At 48.3% G+C, this 12965-nt stretch overlaps 1 protein-coding gene across 1 annotated transcript in view; it reads right to left on the bottom strand.

Moving 5' to 3' along the window:
* Window positions 1-12704, bottom strand: part of CYP7B1 (cytochrome P450 family 7 subfamily B member 1) — a 113816-nt gene extending 101112 nt beyond the window's left edge. Inside the window, exon 1 of the mRNA XM_081874408.1 lies at window positions 12450-12704. Coding sequence (XP_081730534.1) covers window positions 12450-12547 — 98 coding nt within the window. The 5' untranslated portion in view covers window positions 12548-12704. The remainder of the gene's footprint in view (window positions 1-12449) is intronic.
* Between the last annotated feature and the right edge of the window lie 261 nt (window positions 12705-12965).

The following is a 12965-nucleotide window of genomic DNA, read 5'->3' as shown; positions in this document are numbered from 1 at the left end:
GGACCCAAGTGTTTTCCGACCTGGGCTCTCCCTCCCAGGCTACCAAGTACTCTACCTGGTGACCCCGCCACCTCGAATCGAGTATTTCCGTGGCTTCGTTACAGAGTTTCCTCTGCTCTACCCGCGGATGGGTGGTAACCGCTTCCTCCCTTCCTGGGAATTCCCGCCCCTCCCTGTACTGTGAAAGTAGGGACCTATGGAACACCGGATGTATCTTCATGCTGTCGGGCAACTTGAGTTTGAATGCCACTGGGTTGACCTGCTGTATTACCTCAAAAGGCGCCAGGCGCCTAGGCTCCAACTTCTTGCACCCTCCCTTTAGGGGCAACCCTTGGGACGACAACCACACCCGGTCTCCCACCCGTATGGCCTCCCCCTCCCAACGGTGCCTGTCTGCCTGCCTCTTGTAAACTTCCTTAGCCCTCTCCAAGTTCAGCCTGAGTTGCTGGTGTAAGGCCTCCATTTCTTCAGCAAATTGCTTGGCCGCAGATACACTCCATCCTTCCTCCCCCCTCCCTGGGAAGGCCCTGGGGTGACACCCATAATTGGCCATGAAAGGGCTCATTCCCGTGGACACGTGTTCAGCGTTGTTGTACGCAAATTCAGCCAAAGCCAATTTCTCTACCCAATCGTTCTGCCTCTCGCTGACATAGCAGCGTAGGTACTGCTGGAGTATACCGTTTGCTCTTCCGGCCTGCCCGTTGGTTTCTGGGCGCCGTGCCGTCAAGAAGCTCACCTCGACCTGCAGCAAGTTCACGAGCCTCCGCCAGAACCGGGAAGTAAATTGTTTTCCACGATCTGAGATTACCCTCAATGGGGTGCCATGCAGCCTGAAAACGTGGTCCACAAACAGCCTGGCTGTCTCCTCTGCCAACACTGCGTGCGAACACGCTACGAAATGGCACATTTTAGTCAGCAGATCGACCACCACCATGACCGCTGTCTTCCCCCTTGACTTGGGCAGATCTGTCATAAATTCAATGGACACCACCTCCCAGGGCCTTTCCGGTGTTGGTAAGGGTTCCAGTAACCCTGCGGGGGCGGTCCTTTCCCCCTTTGCCCTCTGGCACTGGTCGCACCCTCGTACATATTCTCGTACGTCCTCCCTCACCTTTGGCCACCAGAATTGCCTGGTAACTAGTAGCATGGTCTTGTGCTGTCCAAAGTGCCCAGCTGTTGGATTGTCATGGAGCTGCCTCACTATTTTGCCCCTCAACGTCTCTCCTGGTACATACAGTGCCCCCTTGTAGTACAGTAGCCCTTCCTTTTCCGAAAACCCCCCATTGTCTCCCTTTCCACCTCTGAGCTCCCTGATTTTAGTCTGAGCAAACTCATCGTCTCGGGTGAGCCCTGCTAGCTCTTGTTTACCTACCAACGTTCCCTCACACACACACCAGTCCTCAGGGAACACGTGCCTGGCCTCCGGAGGCCCTTCCCCCTCCATGTATTTCGGTTTTCTGGAGAGTGCATCCACCCTAACATTCCCCCCCGACACGTACTGTATCTCAAAGAAAAACTTGGCAAACTCCTGGGACCATCTGATCTGTCTCTGGTTAAGCACTCGCGCGGTCCGCCAGTATTCCAAGTTCTTGTGGTCAGTTCGGACCTGGATCTTGTGCCGCGCCCCTATCAAGAGGTGTCTCCATTGACGAAATGCCGAGTAAATTGCAAGCAGTTCTCGGTCATACACCGTGTAGTTTTGCTCCAACTTACTCAGCTTCCAGGAGAAAAAGGCGCACGGACTCCAGTTCTCCTTGGACCCGGGTTGCAACAATACTGCTCCAATGGCGCGGTCAGACGCGTCCGTCTCCAGTCTCATGGGCTTCTCCGGATCCACGTGCAGGAGCTGCTCTTCCGAGGCGAACGCTTTCTTCAGTTTCTCAAAGGATTGCTGCGCCTCCTCTGTCCATGTGAACTTCTTTTTACTACTAAGACAATCCGTAATGGGTGCTGTCAAGTGGGCGAAATTCCTTATGAACTTCCTGTAGAAGTTGCTGAAGCCTAGGAACCTCTGCACTTCCTTTCGGTTTTGGGGGGCCTTCCATTCCAGCACTGCCTTCACCTTGCCTGGATCCACGGCCAGTCCCTTGTCTGACAACCTGTATCCTAGGAACTCGACCTCCCGGGCGTGGAATTGGCATTTTTCCAGCTTGACCCACAACTGATGCTTCTGCAATCTCTGTAGCACCTCCCTGACGTCCTTGACGTGTTGCGCTTCATTCTCCGAATATATTAAGACGTCATCCAAAAAGGCCACACAATTCTTGTACAGCAGTGGCCCCAGCACATGGTGCATGAAGGATTGAAAGCAGGCGGACCCCGATTGTAATCCAAATGGCATAACTAAATACTCAAAAGCCCCCAGGTGGGTGAACATGGTCGTTTTCCATTCATTCCCCTCCCGTATTCTAATCAGATTGTATGCCCCCCTTAGGTCCAGCTTGGTAAAAATCTTTCCCTGCCTCACACGTGTCAGAATATCGTCGATTCTGGGCATTGGGAAAGTCACGGGTTCTGACACCAAATTCAAACAGCGGTAGTCCACCACAAGTCTGGGCCGATTAGTTGATTTTTTGTCCACAAAGAACACTGGACTCCCCCCCCCACTGCCTTTGATTCCCTTATGAAGCACTTTTTCAAGTTCTTGTCAATAAACTGCCTCAACTCCTCCATCTTCCGGTCGGACATGGCGTACAGCTTACCCACCGGTAACTGGGCCCCCGGAAGCAGGTTGATTTGGCAGTCATATGGTCTGTGGGGGGGGGGCAGTCTATCCGCCTCTCTCTCGCTGAACACCTCCTTCAAATCTGCATATTGCGGTGGCACCCGTCCCTTTTTCTCCAGGGCTGCCCCAGCCACCCTGGCCACAGTCATTCTTGGTTCCTTTCCTCCCAGGCAGTGTTCTAAACAGTAAGCTGACCCAAAGGTGAGCGACCGCTGATGCCATGACACCACTGGGTCATGTAGCGCCAGCCAGCTCATTCCTAGTATTATTGGGGGTCCCGCCAGCATGGCCACGTGAAAGGCCATGGTTTCTGTGTGCCTGGAAACACTCATCCGCGTTGGCGGTGTCTGGTGTGTCACTTCCCCTCCCAGTAGTTCCCTGCCATCAATGGTGGTCACCTGCAAGGGAAAATCTAGTGGCAACAGATGGAGCTGGTGCTCCAGAGCGAAGTCTCTACTGAAGAAATTACACGAGCTGCCAGAATCCAGCAGCCCATCCACCTTGACTGGGTGCCCATTTGGGAGTTCTAGCACCACTTCAATGGCTATAGCTGCCTTGGGAGGGTCAGGCCGGGGCACTTCTATTGGTTGGCGGCCAGGCTTTCTCGTTTCCCTGCACCGGCCCCTCCTCCCCCTTCTCGTCGTGGCCTGCAGCCCCCATCATGCCTTGCCAGGCCTTTCGTTGGGGACAGACCTTTGCAAAATGTCCTGGCCGCTGACAGAGGAAACACTTCTTGCTAGTTTTCCACTCCTTCCCCTCCCTTTTCCGGCCTTCACTAGCGTTTGAAACCTCTCTCTCACGCGCGCTCCATCAATTTCCATCGGCTCTGCCACCTGGGAAGGCTCCCTCAGCATTTCAGGAATGCGGTTGCCATGGAAACGTTCCCCCCTTATCTCCCGCTTTTCCTGAGCCCGCGCTTCCTGGCGTACGCCAGTCGCAAGCACAGTCTTTGTGAGCTCATCCATCGACCGCGGACAGGGCGCTCTGGACACCTCGTCTTTCACTTCGGGATCCAAACCTGCCTCAAACAGCATTTGTACTGGTTCAGAGTCCAGGTACCAACCAAACTTGTGCACTAACATCGCAAAATGCGACCAGTAGCTTCTGACGGACAGGCTCCCCTGCTTGTACCCCATCAGCTCCCTCCGTGTCACGCTTTGCTCAATCTCGCTGGAGAACATCGCGTCCATTGCCTGGTAAAAAATTTTAAGATCTTTCAATGCATCATTCCCCGTTGCCATCAAGGGCCTGATCCATTCGCGCGCCCCATCCTGCAGATGTCCAACAATGTATGCCACCCTCTCCCCGTCATCAGCAAAGTCATTTTTCTGCAATTCCAAAGCGTATTGAATTTTCGTTCGGAAAGCATTGTAGTTTTGGGGCTTTCCTCCAAACTTACTTACCAGCCCCGGGACCTTCCTTCCTATCGGGGTGGCTCTGACCTGTGCATCCTGAGCCCGCCTCTCCTCCAGCCACGCTGACAGGGTAGCGACATGTGCCTCCAGGTCTCGATTCCTCTCGACCAGACCTCACACCATGGCTTCTTGCTCTGTCTCTCCAGCTGGCCCTGTTTGGCTCATCGTGCTGCCTCCCAGGGCTGCGCACAAGCAACGTCAGGGACTCACGGATTGCTGTAATGGTTCTAGGGGTTGCTCGTGCGTAAGCAGGTACCTATCTCCCCGGCTGGGTGCAACAACCTGGCTGGGTTGCCAAAGTGAACCTCTTTCTGTCCGGACAGCCACTCACCCGTGGCTGACTCAATCGCTGGCAGAATCTGTGAGTGGGCATTTCTTAAACTTCTTCCAGCAAAGAAGTTCTTTGACGCCCAGTCTCCGCCTACCCTCTCTGCACGGAGGCCTTCTGCGCAGGGAGGGCATGGGCAATGGAGGACCCCTACTCTCCCCGCTGGTCCCAGGCAAGGAGTCATGAGACCGCCTCGCCACTTCCCCCAGCTGCCCCCCTTCTCCACTGGTGCTACGCTGATTCTCTTCCCCAGAAGATGGGCTGCTCCTCCTGATCCCTGGACGCTCTCTGGAATCCCTCTGGCTTTTGCTCTCCCCCTCCCGTACTGATGGCAGTTCCCTGACATATATGTGATCAGATTTGAGAAATGTTTACAAGCCCTTGGAGATGTTCTACTAATCCTATCAAAAATATCCCTTTTCCCAAATAATGGGTTATTTTGTCCCCCATAAATTCCAAGTGGCTACATCAGGGATGGGAGCCTGTGCACATCCAGATGCTGCTGAACTACAACTTCCATCATCCCAGACCATTGGCCATGCTGGCTGGGAGTGATGGGAGTTGTGGTACAACACTATTTGGTGGGCCTAGGTTCTCCACTGTTTATATAAGCAGGGCTAATTCCATACATGTTAATCTTGTAGCAGTATAACAGACTAAGAAATATACTTTAATGTAACATTTCATGGGTCAGAACTCATTTTGTCAGTTGAATGAAAAGGCAGGTTCATTCAGAAGAGAGTGGCAGGTTCATTCAGAAGAGAACTTGACTGGCTGAACAGGAGAAACTATGAAGATGTCATTTAGCCCCCTGATTAAAGGGGGGGGGGGAGTGAGATGGAGAGAGAACTGTTTTGTTAAAGAGGTTTGCTGCAGAGATTCTGTGTGAAAAACACTTTTCATGTTGTGTTTATAATTATATATATTGCAACATAATTAACCTACTTAGCCTTATTATTATAAAGGGTGTGGACAATATGTTATTAGAGAAGGAAGAAATTACAACTGGCATCGCTTTCTAGATATAAATCATCGACTTTGTAGCTGTCAGTAGACATTAAAAGCAAGCCAGTCTCTGCTCCTGCCAACCTAGCAGTTCGAAAGCACGTCAAAGTGCAAGTAGATAAATAGGTACCGCTCCGGCGGGAAGTTAAACTTCATTTCTGTGTGCAGCTCTGGTTTGCCAGAAGCAGCTTAGTCATGCTGGCCACATGACCCGGAAGCTGTACGCCAGCTCCTTCGGCCAATAAAGCGAGATGAACGCCACAAACCCAGAGTCAGCCACGACTGGACCTAATGGTCAGGGGTCCCTTTACATTTTTTATGCTCCCCATGGTTCTGCCCCCTTCATGGCACCCATTTCCATTTACTGGCTACCCCAACCTTCTTCTGAAATTAAAAATGAGCTAGTCCAAACAGGTTGGCAACCCATCGTCTAGCAAAGCAGATGAAGAATTTATGGGCTTCCTACAGGAATCTGGTTGGGCACTGTGAGAAGTGGATGCTAGATTAGATGGGTCTTGGGCCTGATCTGACATGGCTCTTCTTATATTCTTAGCAAGGAAAATAAATGATGGTTGGATGGACCTATGTGGATAGTCAACGTGTTGCTTTCCATTTGTTGGACTCCAATTCTCATTGGTCCCTAGCAGTGCCTCTAGCAGTGTGCCTCTAAGGGTTGCCAGCGCCATATCCATGGACACTATGATGGCCTTGAGGACTTCCCCTACTGCCAGCAAAGTCTCTGAACATTCCCCTCACTACCTCCTTTTTTCTTCCTTGGAAAGCGTATAAAGCTGAAGGAGAAAGTTGAAAGAATGCCACTCAATCTCACTTCCTTTTTCAGTCTAAGTGTTTTTAAGGGTCAGACCAGTTGAACAGAGGGAAGAGTGACCAGGAAAAGGGGGCAGGGTGGAGGAAGAAGGAAAAGAGAGTGATCTTGGAGAAAATAATAACAATAACAATAACAATAACAATAACAATAATAATGTATACCCCGCCCATCTGGCTGGGTTTCTCACACCACTCTGGGTGGCTTCCAAAAAAATATTAAAAATACAACAAAACATTAAACATTAAAAACTTCCCTAAACAGGGCTGCCTTCAGATGTCTTCTAAAAGTCAGATAGTTGTTTATTTCCTTGACATCTGATGGGAGGGAGTAATGGGAGTCTGGGTGTGGCAAAGGGAAGAAAGTGAGATGCTACGTGAGAGAGATTTGCATGTGTATGTACGCACACAAACTGGATTCAGTTAAATGAATCATCTTGAAGTTGTATAGTTTTCACACACAAGCACACACATACATAGCCCAACTAACATTGAGCAAACATTTAAAAAGTACTGATTTGGTACTCTTCAGTGTTGCCATGCAGCAAAAACATGGGTTCTTATGGATCATCAGGTCACCTCTTGACCCACAAATGTGTTCTGTGGCTTTTTGTGTATGGTTTTCTTGCCATTTTGTGTAAAAATCATGAATGTATGCCTTTTCTTAGTATTTTAGTGGTGCTGGCAAGTTCTGCGATTTTTACTGTGCAATCTACCAATGTATAGTTTAATTTGATGGTATTCTTTTGGGTAGGGGATGGCTCTGTGTAAAATCATGCAAATTCAAGAGGATCCATTTTATTTCTCCTGGATCTCACTGCTCCCCATGCTTCATAAAATACTTAAATCATTTTTGTGTGAACATATGCATATACACTGTCTGGCTGGGGAGGGAAGAACCAGAGGTGGTGTTGCCCTCTCTCAAAATTCCAGCTGTGCCCTATGGCTGAAAAATGTTGGAGGCCCCTTCTCTAGGTGGCTGTTCCTACCAAAATCTAATCTCTCGAGCATAAATGACCTAGCATGAAAAGCAATAAGCTACTGAATGAGAATGATCATGAAAAAGGCAATAAGTACTGTACATTACTATGGCATGGCAACGAAAATAGAGTGTTTTCAATGCTACACTCTCTTCTGCCGTTAACATTTTATAACCTAGTAAAACCTTCTTGCTATTTTCCTTTCAATTAAAAACATCTAACATCCTTTTAGGTATAGAATTAGTCATTTGCCATTCACATCCTTCCTCTAAATGGGCCATTTGAGCCTCTGAAGATATTAAAAGACACAATTTGAAAGGTAAAAATGGCAGAAGCGTTCTTGGCTCAAAAGTAATACCAATAGCCCAGACACTCTCCAAAGACTGCAAAAATATACAAACAGGGTTTCCAAATGTGTGCACTAAACCAGAATGAGGCAATAGTTTATCTAACTCACTCTAATACATCCTGAAACAATTATATATTCATAGATGGATTTTTTTAAAAAAAAATTAGAGTCCCTGGCATGTGCAGAACAAAAAAAAAGTAAGCAGAAAACATGGCAATCTCCCTTTAAAAATAAGACCATAAACAGAACATCCACAATGTATTTGCTGGATAAATACTCATAGTTGAGAACACAGAAGGGTGTTTTCACTGAGCTGGTATACAACTCTACTATCTCAAAAATACAGTGTTATGTTTTTGGTTCCAAGCTTTATACCCAAAGCTATTGAGGCAATGAGATCTATGAATAAAGTTGGAGGGGTTGCAGTATTCCTACCTATGGTAGGATTCTGATGTTCTTCAAGAGCCACCATCAGTGATGTCAAAAAGTACTTCTTCACACAGCACAGAGTTAAACTATGGCATTTGCTACCACAAGAGGCAGTGATGGCCACAATCTTGGACGGTCTTAAAAGAGGAGTAGACAAATTCAGAGAGGCTATCAATGGCCACAAACCATATATTTACATTTGGCATTCTGGCAAAAATGAAGGCATAAAAATGAAAAGACAGAAGGCTACATCTTTCCATGCTTTCTGAGACTGGATCAAAGCAGAAAAACTATCATATATGGATACAGATGCAGATGTTTTATATAAGTGGAGTTTGACTTTTGGCTCATTTGGTTTCAAAGAGGTGTTAGTAGACCTATAATTTGTCACAAAGAAGGAAATGATGTTCTAGGGCAGGAATGGGGAAACTCTTGTCATCCAAATGTTGTTGGATGTCACCAGCTCCAGAGATCATAGCTAATAGCAGGGATGAGAGGAGCTACAGTCCAATGACATCTGAAGGACCACAGAATCCCTGCCTTTGTTTTAGAAATATAGCTTAGTTCAGGGAAATGGTTCCCTGTAGAATAATGTTAGGTACATTTAATCTCTTGCCTGTGTGCCGGGACTCCCAATAAACAGGAGCGAGCCTTTATGCAAGCACTTCAAAACTGCATGGTAAAAACACCAAAGCAAGTGAACATGAAAATATGCACATACTCTTATTTGTTTCAGTGCAGATTTGTGTATGTGTGTGTGTTGTACAACAGCCACATAATGAGGGAACAACAAGAATTATCCAAAGAATGGGCTAGTTTATAGGTTTTAGCAAAGTTTCACCTCTCACCATACCCACTTTCAATTACTCTGGTGCCACCACTGTTTCCAACTAAACACTGAGTTTTGTGAGGTGTGGCATTGTATCTTGGAAGGCCCCCACCCTAAGGAGATCTAAGAGGCCCACTCTGTAATCCCATATAAAACCAACTGATAATTTCTGATTTCTGCCAACCTTCCATAAAGAAAGTATAAACATAAAACTGCCTAAAGGTATGATTCAAAATAATAATAAAAAACTAAAAGGCCAGAACATGTGACTCCTCAATGCACCATCCCACTCCCTCAAAGCCCTGGGCACATCTTTACTTCAGTTTACATATTGCATTTTAATCAGATGCAGACTCACGCCATTAAATAAGACTTTGCCATGTAAGAGTAACACCTCCTTCTCCCGCTCTTCCTGCTCAGGCTGAGAGGGCAAGTGGCACAAGGCAAGTGGAGGCTACAAGAAACAACCTCTGCTACCTCCCTTCTTGCCCTCAGAGGTGCAGAGGTAAAGATTGAGCCTGCCACAACAACCACCCAGAAAGTATGTGAGCGAGAGAAGGCAATAGCTATTCCTGCAGTCCCACCACTTCTTGCTCTCTCTCTCTCTCTGGGCCACGTAGAGAAAGAGAGCGAGCAACAGTTGTTGGGACTGCAGGAATAGCCATTGCCTTCTCTCACTCACATGCTTTCTGAGCCGTGGCTGTGGCAGGGTCAGTCTGTGGTGCTGCTGGAGACCACAATCCACCACATCTGCCTGCCCTGCCTCTCTCTGGATGGTGCAGCAAAGATGGTTGGTCCCACAGGGCCAAATCCCCACCACTACTCTAACCAGAGGGAGGCAGAAGCAGCTGCTCATGCGAGAAGCAAACCTCTCATCTTTTCTCATCCTCTGGGCAAGAGCACAGAGGAAGAAGCAGAGCCACCTCTGTAGCATGGAGATGTGGACATGGCCTATTCTCATTTGCCCACTCTGGGATGAGTGCAGGGACAACTCTGGCTCCAATCCTTTCCCCTCTGCAGCCCCACAACAGAAGGTAACAAGCAGAGTCAAGTACGCTACCAGAAGCAAGACTTCCTTTAGAAAATGGAATGGGTACGAAAAGAAGCTAACACTGGCAAAAGAAATGCAGGCAGGCTTCCAGGGACAGGGAGTGTCATGTTGTGAAGATAGCATGGGGAATGCCCTCACACACTCACAGTAGCGTGATAAAAGGCTGGCAGGCGGACATGGGGGCGTGTGATAGCAGCAGGAGCAAAAACACAAGGAGGTAGGTGAGGCGAAAGAAAGGAGAGACAAGTAGCTAGGAGGAGAACCTTTGCCCCAGAGAGACAAGAAAAACAAGGGAAAGGCAAGCCGGGGAAGTAGAGCAAAGTTATAAGTGCTGCTTATAATAAAAGAGATCCTGTGATCACACAGGCAGAACCTGGACTAAGGAACCATTCCGGGTCCCTAAGGCTTCTCGGGGGGGGGGGGGTGAGGTGTTATAGGGAACAAGAATCCTGACACAAACAATAATGGATGCTAATTAGGAATATGAAGAGCACATTGCTAAAATCATAAAAGCCCAAGCAAAAAAAATGTTTTAAATACATCAGCAATAGATTATCAGCTGGGAAGGGAGCTGGGCCTTTGGATGACAAGAGTCAAAGGTGTGATAAAGGAGGATAAGGAGAATGCAGAGAAGCGTTTGTCAGGTTGCTGTGCCTGAACTAACTTTTGCAGAGAGGGAGTGTGAGGAACTGCAACAAAAAAGTGGTGACAAGGAATGATGTTCTAGGCCTCATAGATGAATTGTTAAAGATAAAATAACCAAGCACACTGAAGAACAAGCTTTGCCAATTTTACTTTCAAAAAGTAAAATTCCTGACATCCTTGAAATTGTTGAGCTTTTTGGGGGGAAAACCTAAGCTTTTTGAACTGCTTTTTCCATCGTGTTGCCATATATTCAGGTTTTCCATGACATTTTGCCAATTCAGGATAATTCCTCCCTGACACCTTTTTTTACACCCGAAAGCAAGGACACGTCAAGAATTTTCGTAATGTATGGCAAGCCTACCAAAGCACAGCCAACATGCCTTCTGCAAGTCCTGCCTCACTATCTTGTAGAATGCTTTAAGAATATCAAGAGGCATATAGCTAGGTGTGACTCAGTTGACATAGTGTATTAGAACTTCCGAAAAGCTTTTGACAAAATGTCTCATCAAAGATCCTGAGTAACCTTGGCAGTCGTGGAATATGAGGAGAGGTCCTATTGTAGATCAGGAAGTAGTTAAGAAACAGGAAGCACAGAATAGAACCATATAGACAGTTCTCCCAATGGAGAGGGGTAGAAAGTGGTGTCCTACAAGTATTGGTAGACAAGTACTGGGATATGAATGATAAGGTCATCTGTGGCCACAATAGCTATGTTCTACCTCAGAGACAGTATGCATTTGAATAGCATTTGATGAGAATCACAAGTAGGGAGAGCACTGTAACACTGATGCCCTGTTTGTGGGATTCCCATGGGCATCCAATGATTGGTATTAGGACCTGTGTTTTATAACTTGTCCATAAATTATGTAGATTTCAAGGTGAACAGGGTGAGCAGTGAGGCAGCCAAGTTTGTTGATGAAATTGTTCAGGATGATTAAAACAAAAACTTAAACGAAAAATGGAATTGCAATGTGCTCCAAAAGGATCTCTCCAACCCAGGTGAATGGACACGAAAATGGCAAATGCAATTCAATGTAAACAAATGCACATCGGATCTGAACTGGCAGTGACTGACCAGGAACAAGATCATGGGGTCACAGCATATAGACTGATGAAGAGGCCAATCCAGTGTGCAGCAGATGTGAAGAAGGCAAATTCCATGCTAGGAGTCATCAGGAAAGGAATTGAAATAAAAAGACCAGAGGAGGGGCACACAAGCAAGAGGCCCACTACAGCTTCACCTGGGGATGGGTGCTTATTTTGGGGTAGTTGCTTCTCATGCATCCACCAACTTTGTTGCAGCAACATTGCTGGCATCAAAATGCCAGGATGCATTCGCAGGCACTCCATCCAGTTTTTACCTTTCATGGGGAAATCAGATATGTTAAAGAAAACCTGTTGCCAACGCCCCCTTTGCCCATTGAGCAACCGTCTGGAATGGCTCTCATTCACTCTCCCACGGCGGTGTGGCTCTGGGGATTTGTCTGGGGCGGTGTGGCTCGAGGGGCCACCCAAATCATGTTGCCAGGTCCCCACCTACAACACTCCCTGGTAAAACCTGACGCCTCTCGTGTAGGAAACGTCCCAGAGAGATCGCCCCCGGTCGTTGCAGCAAACTCAAAATAAGAGAGAGTATGAGTGTGTGGTGCCAGTTTAATCGTTACGGGGCACAATCGCTATCTTTCCCCCCTTCGTTTTCTGCAAAGTTAAACTTGGTGCATCAGAGCCAACTTTGAAAAGGGATCCAAGTTCACCGTGACTCTGCCGGGTCTTCCAGTCCTGCAGGATCTCAACAACCCTGCTGCGATCTCCTGTAGCCAGCAGAGCGACGGCACTGCAGCCAGGCAATCTCTCTCCTCCTTTCTTACCTTTTCCGCCTGCAGAAAACACAGAGCGCCCAGAGCGCCAGAGCAGTAGCGAGCGCCAGGCCGTAGGTGCGAGGGGACAGCAGCTCGAGGAGGCCCATTTTGGGGGAGCTCGGCTCCTTCGACGTGCTTCTGTCGCTCTTGCCGCCGCAGAGACCTCCCTCTCTGCCAGCAAACTTCAGGCATCTCCCGCCAGGGAACTCCCGCTCCCGGTTCCCTCCCGCAGCGTTACAGGAAGTTTGGACAGCGACGGGGAAAAGAAAAAACCGAGCAACAACGGCGTTCCGATTGGAAGGCGAGCGCCGTGGGGCGGCCCCAGGGAAAATCCCAGCCCCGCCCCACCATCGAAGGAGAGCGACTGGAAGAGCCGCTTGGGAAGCGCGGAAGAGATGGGCAAAGACCCCGCGCGCTCCCTTCCCCAGGTCCGGCTTCCCATTGGAGGAGAGAAGGGAGGAAGCTGGGGAGAGCTGGCCGCGAGGAGCGAAGGAGGATGATTATTATTCCACAGAAGCTGCTCCA

This window comes from Podarcis erhardii (genome assembly GCF_964252035.2).
Source record: "Podarcis erhardii genome assembly, chromosome: 8".
NCBI lineage: Eukaryota > Metazoa > Chordata > Lepidosauria > Squamata > Lacertidae > Podarcis > Podarcis erhardii.
This window is presented reverse-complemented; position numbering and strand designations above follow the sequence as displayed.